At 50.6% G+C, this 15,703-nt stretch overlaps 1 protein-coding gene and 1 long non-coding RNA gene across 6 annotated transcripts in view; one reads left to right on the forward strand and one right to left on the reverse strand.

Moving 5' to 3' along the window:
• LOC140427122 (glutamate receptor 1-like) overlaps positions 1–15,703 on the reverse strand; it is a 310,380-nt gene that overhangs the window by 116,090 nt on the left and 178,587 nt on the right. For all 5 annotated transcript variants that reach the window (XR_011948394.1, XM_072512660.1, XM_072512659.1 and 2 more), the window contains exon 11: positions 14,562–14,932. Coding sequence is in view for 4 of the 5 variants with exons in the window: in XM_072512660.1 (XP_072368761.1) it covers positions 14,562–14,932 (371 nt within the window). In the remaining variant the exon portion in view is untranslated. The remainder of the gene's footprint in view (positions 1–14,561; positions 14,933–15,703) is intronic.
• LOC140427125 (uncharacterized) overlaps positions 1–15,703 on the forward strand; it is a 108,634-nt gene that overhangs the window by 82,680 nt on the left and 10,251 nt on the right. Inside the window, exon 2 of the long non-coding RNA XR_011948397.1 lies at positions 7,529–7,653. This is a non-coding gene — a long non-coding RNA (uncharacterized lncRNA). The remainder of the gene's footprint in view (positions 1–7,528; positions 7,654–15,703) is intronic.

The raw sequence follows: 15,703 nt of genomic DNA on the forward strand, positions 1-15,703 counted from the left end.
GCAGCACTGTGTAGAAGCACTGGCCGCGGCAAATACACCCACAGAACTGTGTAGAAGCACTGGCCACGGCAAATACACCCACAGAACTGTGTAGAAGCACTGGCCGCGGCAAATACAACCGCAGCACTGTGTAGAAGCACTGGCCCAGGCAAATACACCCGCAACACTGTGTAGAAGCACTGGCCGCGGCAAATACAACCGCAGCACTGTGTAGAAGCACTGGCCGCGGCAAATACAACCGCAGCACTGTGTAGAAGCACTGGCCGCGTCAAATACACGCGCAGCACTGTGTAGAAGCACTGGCCCAGGCAAATACACCCAGAGAACTGTGTAGAAGCACTGGCCCAGGCAAATACACCCGCAGCACTGTGTAGAAGCACTGGCCGCGGCAAATACACGCGCAGCACTGTGTAGAAGCACTGGCCCAGGCAAATACACCCACAGCACTGTGTAGAAGCACTGGCCGCAGCAAATACACCCACAGCACTGTGTAGAAGCACTGGCCCAGACAAATACACCCGCAGCACTGTGTAGAAGCACTGGCCGCGGCAAATACACCCACAGAACTGTGTAGAAGCACTGGCCACGGCAAATACACCCACAGAACTGTGTAGAAGCACTGGCCGCGGCAAATACAACCGCAGCACTGTGTAGAAGCACTGGCCCAGGCAAATACACCCGCAACACTGTGTAGAAGCACTGGCCGCGGCAAATACAACCGCAGCACTGTGTAGAAGCACTGGCCGCGGCAAATACAACCGCAGCACTGTGTAGAAGCACTGGCCCAGGCAAATACACCCGCAGCACTGTGTAGAAGCACTGGCCGCGGCAAATACAACCGCAGCACTGTGTAGAAGCACTGGCCCAGGCAAATACACCCGCAGCACTGTGTAGAAGCACTGGCCCAGACAAATACACCCGCAGCACTGTGTAGAAGCACTGGCCCAGACAAATACACCCGCAGCACTGTGTAGAAGCACTGGCCCAGACAAATACACCCGCAGCACTGTGTAGAAACACTGGCCCAGGCAAATACACCCGCAGCACTGTGTAGAAACACTGGCCCAGGCAAATACACCCACAGAACTGTGTAGAAGCACTGGCCGCGGCAAATACACCCACAGCACTGTGTAGAAGCACTGGCCGCGGTAAATACACCCGCAGCACTGTGTAGAAGCACTGGCCCAGGCAAATACACCCACAGAACTGTGTAGAAGCACTGGCCCAGGCAAATACACCCGCAGCACTGTGTAGAAGCACTGGCCCAGGCAAATACACCCACAGAACTGTGTAGAAGCACTGGCCGCGGCAAATACACCCACAGCACTGTGTAGAAGCACTGGCCCAGGCAAATACACCCACAGAACTGTGCAGAAGCACTGGCCCAGGCAAATACACCCACAGCACTGTGTAGAAACACTGGCCGCGGCAAATACAACCGCAGCACTGTGTAGAAGCACTGGCCCAGGCAAATACACCCACAGCACTGTGTAGAAGCACTGGCCGCGGCAAATACAACCGCAGCACTGTGTAGAAGCACTGGCCGCGGCAAATACACCCGCAGCACTGTGTAGAAACACTGGCCCAGTCAAATACAACCGCAGCACTGTGTAGAAGCACTGGCCCAGGCAAATACACCCACAGCACTGTGTAGAAACACTGGCCCCGGCAAATACAACCGCAGCACTGTGTAGAAGCACTGGCCCAGGCAAATACACCCGCAGCACTGTGCAGAAGCACTGGCCGCGGCAAATACAACCGCAGCACTGTCTAGAAGCACTGGCCGCGGCAAATACACCCGCAGCACTGTGTAGAAACACTGGCCCAGGCAAATACAACCGCAACACTGTGTAGAAGCACTGGCCGCGGCAAATACAACCGCAGCACTGTGTAGAAGCACTGGCCCAGGCAAATACACCCGCAGCACTGTGTAGAAGCACTGGCCCAGGCAAATACACCCACAGCACTGTGTAGAAGCACTGGCCGCGGCAAATACACCCGCAGCACTGTGTAGAAACACTGGCCCAGGCAAATACACCCACAGCACTGTGTAGAAGCACTGGCCGCGGCAAATACACCCGCAGCACTGTGTAGAAACACTGGCCCAGACAAATACACCCACAGCACTGTGTAGAAGCACTGGCCGCGGCAAATACACCCGCAGCACTGTGTAGAAACACTGGCCCATGCAAATACAACCGCAGCACTGTGTAGAAGCACTGGCCGCGGCAAATACAACCGCAGCACTGTGTAGAAGCACTGGCCGCGGCAAATACACCCACAGCACTGTGTAGAAGCACTGGCCCAGGCAAATACAACCGCAGCACTGTGTAGAAGCACTGGCCGCGGCAAATACAACCGCAGCACTGTGTAGAAGCACTGGCCGCGGCAAATACAACCGCAGCACTGTGTAGAAGCACTGGCCCAGGCAAATACACCCACAGCACTGTGTAGAGGCACTGGCCCAGGCAAATACACCCGCAGCACTGTGTAGAAGCACTGGCCGTGGCAAATACACCCGCAGCACTGTGTAGAAGCACTGGCCCAGGCAAATACACCCGCAGCACTGTGTAGAAGCACTGGCCCAGGCAAATACACCCACAGCACTGTGTAGAAGCACTGGCCGCGGCAAATACACCCACAGAACTGTGTAGAAGCACTGGCCCAGGCAAATACACCCGCAGCACTGTTTAGAAGCACTGGCCCAGGCAAATACACCCGCAGCACTGTGTAGAAGCACTGGCCGCGGCAAATGTCCCACAGCACTGTATAGAAGCACTGGCCGCGGCAAATACAACCGCAGCACTGTGTAGAAGCACTGGCCGCGGCAAATACAACCGCAGCACTGTGTAGAAGCACTGGCCGCGGCAAATACAGCCGCAGCACTGTGTAGAAGCACTGGCCCAGGCAAATACACCCACAGCACTGTGCAGAAGCACATGCCCAGGCAAATACACCCACAGAACTGTGTAGAAGCACTGGCTCAGGCAAATACACCCACAGCACTGTGTAGAAGCACTGGCCCAGGCAAATACACCTGCAGCACCATGTAAAAGCACTGGCTCAGGCAAATACAACCGCAGCACTGTGTAGAAGCACTGGCCGCGGCAAATACAGCCGCTGCACTGTGCAGAAGCACATGCCCAGGCAAATACACCCACAGAACTGTGTAGAAACACTGGCCCAGGCAAATACACCCACAGAACTGTGTAGAAACACTGGCCCAGGCAAATACACCCACAGCACTGTGTAGAAGCACTGGCCCAGGCAAATACACCCACAGCACTGTGTAGAAGCACTGGCCCGGGCAAATACACCCGCAGCACTGTGTAGAAGCACTGGGTGCGGCAAATACACCCACAGAACTGTGTAGAAGCACTGGGCGCGGCAAATACACCCGCAGAACTGTGTAGAAGCACTGGCCCAGGCAAATACACCCGCAGCACTGTGTAGAAACACTGGCCCAGGCAAATACACCCACAGCACTGTGTAGAAGCACTGGCCCAGGCAAATACACCCACAGCACTGTGTAGAAGCACTGGCCCAGGCAAATACAACCGCAGCACTGTGTAGAAGCACTGGCCCAGGCAAAAAACCCACAGCACTGTGTAGAAGCACTGGCCGCGGCAAATACAACCGCAGCACTGTGTAGAAACACTGGCCCAGGCAAATACACCCGCAGCACTGTGTAGAAGCACTGGCCCAGGCAAATACACCCGTAGCACTGTGTAGAAGCACTGGCCCAGGCAAATACACCCACAGCACTGTGTAGATGCACTGGCCGCAGCAAATACACCCGCAGCACTGTGTAGAAACACTGGCCCAGGCAAATACACCCACAGCACTGTGTAGAAACACTGGCCCAGGTAAATACACCCACAGCACTGTGTAGAAGCACTGGCCCAGGCAAATACACCCACAGCACTGTGTAGAAGCACTGGCCCAGGTAAATACACCCACAGAACTGTGTAGAAGCACTGGCCCAGGCAAATACACCCGTAGCACTGTGTAGAAGCACTGGCCCAGGCAAATACACCCGCAGCACTGTGTAGAAGCACTGGACGCGGCAAATACACCCACAGAACTGTGTAGAAGCATTGGCCGCGGCAAATACACCCGCAGCACTGTGTAGAAGCACATGCCCAGACAAGTACACCCGCAGCACTGTGTAGAAGCACTGGACGCGGCAAATACAGCCGCAGCACTGTGCAGAAGCACTGGCCCAGACAAATACACCCGCAGCACTGTGTAGAAGCACTGGACGCGGCAAATACACCCACAGCACTGTGTAGAAACACTGGCCGCGGCAAATACAACCGCAGCACTGTGTAGAAGCACTGGCTCAGGCAAATACACCCGCAGCACTGTGTAGAAGCACTGGCCCAGGCAAATACACCCACAGCACTGTGTAGAAGCACTGGCCCAGGCAAATACACCCGCAGCACTGTGTAGAAGCACTGGCCCAGGCAAATACACCCACAGCACTGTGTAGAAACACTGGCCCAGGCAAATACACCCACAGCACTGTGTAGAAACACTGGCCCAGGCAAATACACCCGCAGCACTGTGTAGAAGCACTGGCCCAGGCAAATACACCCGCAGCACAGTGTAGAAGCACTGGCCCAGGCAAATACACCCGCAGCACTGTGTAGAAGCACTGGCCCAGGCAAATACACCCACAGCACTGTGTAGAAACACTGGCCCAGGCAAATACACCCGCAGCACTGTGTAGAAGCACTGGCCCAGGCAAATACACCCGCAGCACTGTGTAGAAGCACTGGCTCAGGTAAATACACCCGCAGGGCAGGCACTGGGGGAATTCATAAGATTGATAATTCATGTTCGTTTGCAATATGGCATGATTTGATAAAATTCATTTGGATTGTTTATTTTGTGGTGACTTTTATGTTTACATTGTGGTCAAGCAGACATTGTGATTGTCAGTGACCATCAGGGGACAGGAGGTATGGAGCTGCCATTTTGAATGGTGAATTGGTGCAGTTACTTTTATGTAAATGTGCTCTTCTAGAGCAGAAAGGACTGTCTACTACCTTCCTCTTCTTGATTCAATGGTTCTTAAATCATGCTGGTGAGGATTTGCAATGTGCAGCAGGCCATTGTGAGTCTTGACATCCACCCTGGGAGCAGTAAGGGACTCCTCCAGTGCAGCCCAGGCAGCAGTGCTGTTTCAGCATGCTGATTGCCTGCTCTCTCACTACTATGTGGCATCATGACTTTCTTCGTATGTGTAGGTTGCACATAGGTCAGTCAGAAGTCATCTGTGAAACAGAGGGCAAGAGACAGAGGTAGCCATTTCTGCATCTGAAGCAAAGAAAATGTAGACTTTATAGAAAACCATGCATAACACAGGTGGGACCTCTTGCTCAGATTGAAGAGACCTGGGGCGTCATTATCCGACCCCCCGCCGGGTTGGAGAATCGCCGGGGGCTGCCGTGAATCCCGCCCCCGCCGGTTGCCGAAGTCTCCGGTACCGGATATTCGGCGGGGGCGGGAATCGGGCCGCGCCAGTTGGCGGGCCCCCCCCACTCGATTCTCCGGCCCGGATGGGCCGAAATCCCGCCGATAAATTGCCTGTCCCGCCGGCGTGGATTAAACCACCTTTTGAACGGCGGGACAAGGCGGTGTGGGCGGGCTCCGGGGTCCTGGGGGGGGGCGCGGGGCGATCTGGCCCGGGGGGGGTGCCCCCACGGTGGCCTGGCCCGCGATCGGGGCCCACCGATCCGCAGGCGGGCCTGTGCCGTGGGGGCACTCTTTCCCTTCCGCCTCCACTACGGTCTCCACCATGGCGGAGGCGGAAGAGACTCCCTCCACTGCGCATGCGTGGGAAACTGTCAGCGGCCGCTGACGCTCCCGCGCATGCGCCGCCCGGGGATGTCATTTCCGCGCCAGCTGGCGGGGCAACAAAGGCCGTTTCCGCCAGCTGGCAGGGCGGAAATTCCTCCGGCGTCGGCCTAGCCCCTCAATGTTGGGGCTCGGCCCCCAGAGATACGGAGCATTCCGCACCTTTGGGGCAGCACGATGCCCGTCTAATTGTCGCCATTTTGGGCGCCAGTCGGCGGACATCGCGCCGTTTCGGGAGAATTTCGCCCCAGGTTTCTGAGGTTTAAAAGAGGCAGGAAGATTTGCCTAGCTTGGGCTAGAGGATAGGAATAATCAGAGTAATTTCCACAGTGAAAGTCAGTTCTAGGATTAGAAGTTACCGAATTAGGAAAAGAAAAAGGAAACAAATTAGTTCTGAACTGGTTTCTGGAGAATGAAGTGCCCACCTAAAGTACAGGGTAAATTATAACCATGGCGTGGAATGGTCAGTTGTATTGGGGGTTCTTTTCTGCAGTTTAGACTTAAGTTATCTACATATGAGTGGTTAGTCAATGTTGTTTTTAATTTGTTTGTTACAGCAAACGCCTTTAACCCTGAAATCTTGTCATGTGATCCATTCAGTCAGGCATTGGAAATTAAAATGGCTTAAAAAGTTATCAGTGTCTTCAAGGGTCTTAACAATAGCAACAGTGATAAGATTCCACGGAGCAGTAGCATAGTGGTTATGTCTTCATAATGGTAATGCAGAAGACAGGGTGAATGGTTTAGAGCATGGTTTTTCAAAGTCAAGTTGCGACCCATGGGTGGGTCGCAGGTGGGTGTCAGGAGGGTTGCAGCGAGATCAGTCCCGCTGTTCCCGTGGTGGTCCCAATCACGGGAGGAATGGCCAACATCTGCAACCGGTTTTTACATCGAGAATTGCGGCCGCTGCCACCTTTTAAATAGAGATACATGATTACTCTGTGTGGCGTCTTCCAGCCAGAAGTGGCAGCAGAGAGCAGGTCACGTACCCTGAACGTAGAATAGACGTGAAGCGCCATCCAGGTACGTGCTTGTGGCGCCAACGCAGGGAGCAGAGTTGTTTTGATTTTGAAGCTGCTGCAAGCAAGGCAAGTGAACTGTGAAGATCAATGGTTTTCTTAAAAGTAAGAGATGGCCAGAGACTCAAATAGGCAGTTTACCTGTTGGACATGATCTCACAATAGAATTTGTTGGAGAGAGCTGCTCAGGAGAGTCCAGGGCAGGACACAGCAGTTGTGGCATTAGAGATCCAGGGCCTCAGGTTAGCAGCCCTGAAAAAAGAAACTTAACTCGGAACAAAGAAGGAGAATGATGTTTTATGGAGGTATGGTTTTGTCAATTGTGAAAAGCAAATAAGGAGGCAAAGCCCATGTGTGTTATATGCAGGGAAGTACTGGCAAATGAGAGAGGTTTCAGAATTTGAAGTGGTGGGTGAAAAACTACTTTTCAGGTTGAGACCCCAGAATTCATTATTAACTTACAGCTGACTCCAAATTGCGGTTTACCTGAAATACCACATTAAAAATGTGGCAAAAGCCCACATGGCTGTCAGCATTCTGGTGTAGCATTTGCAGGAGTATCCAGTGCTGAGTAATACACGCATTTTGTTGCTGATGGCCGTCACAGCGACCTACATGTGTAAATGTTGGATTTTCCGTTTTCATAGAGATGAAGTTGGCACAAAGGAACTGGCTGAAGACTGCACCTGATATCTGCAATGCCCTCTCCTTCTTTGAACTGGATTCAAGTGTGATAGTGAGGACAAAGCAGATGCCCCTTTCACATTAAAAGGTAAGCGAACATGGCGTGCATTGCGAAGGTCAGCTGGCATGGGTCCTGATGGTTGGCCAGTTGCCAAAAGTGGGTCCCGGGAAATAAAGATTTAGAAAACGCTGGTTTAGTGATTTGGTGCTCAATTATATGCTGAGGGTGGGCTCCCCACACTCTAGTGTAAATGCCAGGCGAGAGCTCACCCTCGCTTAGCCAGCTCACTCAACTTTACTTTTTCAGGCGATGGCCCTTTAGTTAATATGAGGCGGGACTTCCATCCATCTCCGGGAGAAAGTCCTGCTGGCCAATTGGGAGGCTGGCAGCTCTGCACAGCGGCAGCGCCAACAGGAGTGGTGGCCACTGCTGGTATTGCAGGTAGGCCAAAGGAGGCGGTGCTTAGCAATGGAGCCAGGCATTCAAGTAAATCTGAAATCTCAGTGGGGCCTCAGTGAGCTGGGGCAGGTTGGTCAGGGGAAGAGAGCAAGGGGGATGTGAGGGGGGAAATGCTGCTCTGATTCACACTGGGGGCCCAACAAGAAGCACCAATACCCCCACCCTCCCTCATTGTTTTTACTGACTAACAGTCCGCAGGGTTAAAACACGCGGGGCTGCATGTTGTGTGCCATTATCTTATGCCACCTGTTAAATCATGTTGGGTCGGGTAGGCAGAATGATGGGCGCACCACTCACCTGCTTTCCTGCCCGAGGGTGCCCCATAAAATTCAACCCATGATTTCACCTCCCACCATGACGTAAATTTGGCTAATAATTAAATCTCAAATAAAGAGGCTGGTGTCAGTCATGGTGACCATGTAACTACAAAATTGTCAGAAAAGTACGTTTGCTTTGCTAGCATCATTTCGGGAGGGAAATCTGCTAAATTCACCTGGTCTGGCCTATATGTGACTCCTGGCCCATGGCTATGTCTTTACCTCGTAACTTCCCTCTGAAATGGCCGAGTGAGACATTCATTGCAGGGCAGCTGGGATGAGCAATAAATGCTGCCCTTCTCAGTGATACCACATAGTGTGATTGAATTGAAATAAAGTAATCAACCGCTAACTTATCTGTAAGGAGCTGGTAAGTTCATAAGTTCATAAGATATAGGTGCGGAATTAGGCCATTTGGCCCATCAAGTCTGCTCTGACATTCGATCAAGGCTCATCTCATCCTGGCCTTAACTCCACTGTCCTACCCGTTCTCCATGATCAGTTAAAAATCTGTCTTACCTCCTCCTTAAATTTACCGCACTCTGGGTAGCGAATTCCACAGATTCACAACTCTTTGGGAGAAGTAATTTCTCCTCAACTCCGTTGTAAATTTGCTATCTCTTACCCTAAGATTATGACCTCTCATTCCAGGTTGCCCCACAAGAGGAAACATCCGCTCGACGTCTACTTTATCCATAACTTTTAGCATCTTGTATACCGCAATTTGATCACCCAACATTCTTCTAAACTTGAGAGAGTATAGGCCTAAACTGTTCAATCACTCGTCACATGACAAACCCTTCGGCCAGGATTCTCCGACCCAACGCCGGGTCGGTGAATCCCCGGCGGGGGGCGGGGAGGGTGCACAAATCGCGCTGTGCGGCGCCGACTCCGGCTCGCCGATTCTCCAGCGTGATTTTCAGGTGCTCACGGGATCGCCGCCATGCCGGTTGGGGGCTGTTGAAAGCGCCCCCCCCCCCCCCCCCCGATTCTCCGGGCCTCGACAGGCCGAGTGCCCGCCGAATTCGGCTGAGTTCTGCCGGCGTGGGTTACTCAGGTCCCACACGGCGGGACCTGGAAGGTGTGTCTACGGCGGCCGTCCTGAAGGGGGGGAGTGCGGGGGGGATCCGACCCCGGGGGGGGGGGCCTCCTCGGTGGCCTGGCCTGCGATCGGGGTCTATCAATCGGTGGGCGGCCTATGTTCCTCCGCGCCGGGCCCCTGTAGGGCTCCACCATATTGCCTGCGGGCCGGCGCGGAGACGGGAACCCACGCGCATGCGTGGAATCAAGCCGACCGGAGCGCGCAAGCGCGAACTCGCGCCGGCCGTTCAGCGCTGGCTGGAGCTGCGGGGACCACTCCTGCGCCGACCTAGCCCCCTGGTAAGGGGAGCATATCGGATGAACGAGAACCTTTGATGCCGGAGTGGTTGGCGCCGCTTTTCTCGCTGGCGTCAGAACTTGGCCGCGGGATTGGAGAATCCCGGCCCTCATCTCTGGAATCAACCTTGTGAACCTCCTCTGAACTGCTTCCAATGCCACTGCATCTTTCCTCAAATAAGGGGATCAAAACTGTGCACAATACTCCAGGTGCGGTCTCACCAATGCCTTGTATAGTTGCAACAACACTTCCTTACCTTTATACTCTAGCCCTTTAGCTATAAATGCCAATATCCCATTTGCTTTCTTTATTGTCTGCTGCACTGCATGTTAGTTTTCTGTGACTCAAGAAGGACCCCCAGATCCCTCTGCACTGTAGCACCCCGAAGTCTCTCCCCATTTAGATAACAAGTTGCCATCCCAGTGGTGGAGGAATCCTTTCTGTTATTAATTTGTGTTCAGCTGTATGAGGTTAAGAAAGGGCATGATTTCCAAATTACCACCTGCTGGCCTCAACCAGCACACTGATTGGCACATGATCAGTTTGCTTTGCTTTCCGCAGATGTTACCTGCACGTGAGCTAACACCCGTCACCAAGGTGATTGCGGCAGAAGCGTCCGTATGCCCATTGGATGCTATGTTGGTCCCTGAACAACATCCGCAACACCAAAATAATGGACGCTCCCAACCCCCCAATGTCACGCCCTATATCTCCAACCAAACGTTCCTTCGACAGCACCTTCGAAACCTGCGATCTCTGCCACCTAGTAGGGTAAGGGCAGCAGATGCTTGGGAAATACCACCATCTAGAAGTTCGGCTCCAAGCCATGCACCATCCTGACTTGGAAACTTGGAAAAGTTCCTTCACTGTTGCTGGGTCAAAATCCTGGAACTGCCTCCCTAACAGCCCTGTGGGTGTTAACTAGGACTGCAGGAGTTTAAAAAGTTCACCACCACTTTCTCGATGGGCAATAAAAATGCTGGGTTAGTCGGTGACACCCTTGCCCTATGTAAGAATTTTTTTTAAAGGCCTAATACTTTCACTATTTTATCCACGCCACTCCCACTTCACCCCTCAAGTCACTTTTTACCCTTTGTTTCAGAGTTGTCACTCCTGACGCTGTGCCATTTATCTGCTATCATCTCATTGAATCTTTCTTTCACCTTTCCAAATGCCTCTAATCTTTGGGCTTATTATTTGCATTGCTACTTTTAGTGATCTTTGAAATTGTACTATTCCCGATATCTTTATTCTCTTGGTCTATTTATCCCTTGTTTACTGAAAGTCGTCATAGTCCACGCCGACCATAGGTTGCTCTCCTTTCGTTGGGAGAGAGAGAGAGAGAGAGAGAGAGCTGACTGGTCACCACACCTCAGGTGAGGGCGAGGTTGAGAATGCGGGGCCTTCATGAATAACTTCAGCCGGTATGGGATTTGAACCCATGCTGCTGATGTTGCTCCGCATCACGAAGCGGGCATCCAGCCAACTGAGCTAACCGACCTGGGATCCGGTTTTACGAGTCTCCAGTCCGATCTATCCTTTCCACTCGGACACTGATTCCCACTCCAGCTCAATTGCAGCCAATCCCAATATTACAGTTTCTCCCTTTCCCAGTATTCAAGCCAGTGTCCCATAACATGGAACCTCCCCTTCCTACACCAGACTTACAGCCCAAAACTCACTTCCCTGATCTCCCTTTTCGATACCCATTCATCCATGGCTCAGCCAATAATCCCTCGGTTACAACTCATGAGGTCCTGCTTTTTAATTTAATTCCTAGCTCTTGATATTCCCAGGAAAGGGCTTCTTTCCCTGGTTTATCCCGATACCTGTTCCTGACATCGACCACAACAAATGGAGCTTACCTTTCCCTCCCTATCTAAATTCCTCTCCAATGATATCCACCCCATGATATCCTTTATCCTGACACGAGGTAGGCAACAAACTCTTCAGGACTCTTTTATCGTGCGGCAGTGGATACTATCTATCCTCTTAAATACTGAATCCCTTCTTGACTCCAGGCTTTCTAAGGTGCTCTTTCCTTTGTATTTCCTCCATGGTGTTTCTGTCAGAATTCTAGCTGTCCTCTCCACAGTCTTCCTCCTTATTTTCACAGGTAGCAGGTACATTGTAAACAGGCACTTGGTGCTACAGAACTTGCACGTTGCTGAAAAGGGACATGTTGTCGAAGCTTTTTGTCCAGCACTCATCATCAGGACAAGGGGGTGCGACCTGGGAGCTTGGTGGGGCCTTTCATTCCTCATTGATTTTTCTACGGCAACGCTTCAGCCAATCAGGGTTGACTTGCCAACCAATCGTTAAATTCTTTCACGGGATGTGGATATCGCGGGCCAGACCAGCATTCGTTGTCCATCTTTAATTGCCCTGAATTGGTCTGGAGTCACAAGTGGGCCACACCGGTAAGGATGGAAGATTTCCTTCCCTCAAGGACATAATTAATTAGCATATGGAAAATAACACATTAATATAGAAACCCTGCGGTCAACGGGATTTCTTGTTGTTTGCACCCTCTGCTGCCAGGGATTCTGAAGGGGGGGGGGGTCTCTGTCAGTGGAAGATCTATACAGCAGGTGCTGCCGGAATATTTCAGCCAATCTTTCAAAAGGCACTTTACAAAGTCCCACCTAACGGACCTGTGAACAATATTGAAGGATAAAAGGAACAGCGGCAAGATTGATACAAAATCTGTTAAGGTACAGAGAGCAGAGAGCCACTTGCAATGGTTGTATTTCAAAGTGGAGGGGTCAATATTAGGACTATTTTGACATAAATGGACTTGGGTGTACTGGACTTACTTTCAACATTTGCAGATGCAATTCAGTGAGAAATGCTGCAAACACAGAGGTGGACATTAACAGACATACACAGAAAGGTGAAATGGGCAGACTTATGGCAGACGAAACTTAATGCAGAGAAATGGGTCGGGATACATTTTGGAAGGAAGAATGAGGAGATGCAATTTCAACTCAGTCGGATACTTTTAAAGGAGGTGCAGGAACAGAGAGAGGAGTGCGCGAGCACATATTTGAACATGAGGCTGCTACATGCGGAATCCCTGACTTCATTAATAGAGGAATTGAGTACGGGAAGATATACTCCACTTTCATAAAACACTGAGCTGGAAGATAGTGTTTAATTCTAGGTGTCACATTTTAAGATGGATGTCAAGTCCTCGGAGAGGAGGTTTACTAGAATGGTAACAGGGATGCAGGATTTTGGTATTTGGAGAGTCTGGAGAAGCTGTCCTTATCCTCCTTAGAGCCAAGAGGATTAAGGGCAGATTTAATAGACATTTTCAAAATTAGGAATGGCTTTGATAGAGTGAATAAGGAGAAGTAGCTTGCCTGGATGAAAGCATTGGTAACTCAAAGGCACAAGGTTAAAATAATTGGCTCGAGAACCAGAGGCAAAATGAGGAGCAATTTATTTATACAGCAAATTATTGTGATCTGGATTCAGTGCCTGTGAAGATGGTGGCAGTGGAATCTGCAGTAACTTTCAAAAGGAAGTTGTATAAACTCCTGAACAAGATATATTTGCAGGGCACGGGGAAAGAGAGGGGAAGTAGTACCTGTTCGATACCTCATTCAGACTTTCACAAAGGGTCAAAAGACCTCTTTCTGTGTTGTACAATTCTGATTCTATACCCAATGCATGTTTGATACTATGAAGTTCACAGACAATACTAGGCACAGTGATATTCGAAAGTGCTGGTGCCAACCAGTCGAGAAACATACAAATGGGAGTTTCGAATACATTGGCTGCATTATTCATCAGTAATGCTTCCCCAGACTAGTGAAGGCAGCAGCAGCCTGGTTAGATCCCCTGAAATCAATGTCAGGAAACCAGACGCAGTGTAAAATAGGCAGTACGTTTTCTCTCTTGCCCTTTTCACACTCCCTCTCCAGACCAGTTTCACCCTCATAACTTGGGGTTGATTTAACCCCAACCTAGCCTGGCAGGAGTATGTTGCGATACGGCCATCCCTCATCCCCATTCACACTTTGCTCGGCGTTATGGAAAGTCAGATCAGATGCTTGGTCCAATTCCCTCAGTTCCCCGCTGGTTCGGATTAACCCCCTATTCCCTACCACCCACACACATCCACACACACACATATGTACACAGATGCACACACATACATACGTACACGCATGCACATGCATACACACACATACACACATGCACACACATCCACCCATAAATACATACATGCACGCACACAAACACATGCATGTACACACATGCATACACACATGCACACACATACATGCACGCATACATATAAACATACGCACAAAGCAGTACAAGATCAGCCACCAATCATCAAAAGCTGTGCACAAGATGATTGCTTTACAATCTGAGCCACTCGCATGCCTTGTAACACCATAGTAACCTGCTCTAACATTCACTCAAATTCAATAATTGTTTTGTTTTGAAGTGCTTAGTTATTTATATACACGTTAACCGTGGACCGTAAAATGGGTATATGCAGCAAAAACACGGTAGCCCTCCAAGCGGACTGTGTGCCCTACACTAACTCTATGCATTTTACGGTCTCGGAATGGTGTATATAATGTTTTCTGGAAATAGATCAGTGATGGTACAAGTACATCGCTGTTCCATTTCCACCCCCTGATAGAAAAACAGGGTCTTTTTTTAATTGAAATCCTTTATCCCCTTTTGGACCAGTGATTTTTTGTTTTTGGAATGAAAAGAGAATAAAAAGGGTCTATTAAAAAAAAGCGAATAGAGATATATGCACCATGGCATCAGATTGGGACCGAAAATGCACAAAGGTGAAGGTTTAAAAGACCAACCTTGGCGAAATATCGCATCCTTGCTGCATAAAGGCGCCCAGAGAGAACCAGAGACTGTTAAATATTCCAAACTCGTTGGTCTGGTCGAGACTTTGGGCATCGGCTCCGTCTTCGTACTCCTCCGTTTGCCACTCATACGGGCTGAATCTGCTAACCAGGAACAGGACCACACTCACGCCAATGTAGGCAAACACAATGCACATCCAGATCTCGTACGCCAAGGGGTCCAGGAAGGAGAAAACCCCCGGCTTGGACTTCTGGGGCTTTTTAATCATGATGGAGATCCCCAAACTCATGAAGGGTTTGGAAAAGTCAATGACCTCCTCTCGCACCAAAGTGATGGTCAGTGGGGCCACTGCGATATCAGCTTTCTGGAAGACAAAATAGGTCAGAATTAAGGGTCATCCCACCGCCCAGATACCACATTCACTTATACCTTCTGACACCACGGGAAATCGTTCCGCTCTGTTGGCCAACACCTAAGACCATAAGACATAGCAGCAGAATGAGATCACTCGGCCCATCGGGTCTGCTCCGCCATTCAATCACGGCTGACATTTACTCATCCCCATTCTCCTGCCTTCTCCCCATAACCCCTGACCCCCTTATTAACCTGCCCCCCAAGAAACAAGGACAAGAAAACCAGACTACTTGGCTCTTTATCGCATTGTTTTTGTTGGAGCTTGCTGTGCACACATTAGTTGCTGTGTTCACAATAAAGAATACACGAGAAAAGTACCTAGTTGTGGTACAAGTCGGGAGGATGTGAAACTGTGAAAGGCACCAGAGAAATGCACGTTGTCCTTTCTATTTCATCTCAGATTTTTCCTGTAGGCAGAGAGAAAGATTCCAGGGAGAACTGATCTGCACTGTTTCCAATTGTGCCATGGTAAACCTCTCACCTACCTGAGAACATAGAACATTACAGCGCAGTACAGGCCCTTCGGCCCTCGATGTTGCGCCGACCTGTATAACCACTCTAAAGCCCTTCTACACTATTCCCTTATCGTCCATATATCTATCCAATGACCATTTGAATGCTCTTAGTGTTGGCAAGTCCACTACTGTTGCAGGCAGGGCATTCCACGCCCTTACTACTCTCTGAGTAAAGAACCTACCTGACATGTGTCTTATATCTATCT

Source organism: Scyliorhinus torazame, chromosome 7 (genome assembly GCF_047496885.1).
Source record: "Scyliorhinus torazame isolate Kashiwa2021f chromosome 7, sScyTor2.1, whole genome shotgun sequence".
NCBI lineage: Eukaryota > Metazoa > Chordata > Chondrichthyes > Carcharhiniformes > Scyliorhinidae > Scyliorhinus > Scyliorhinus torazame.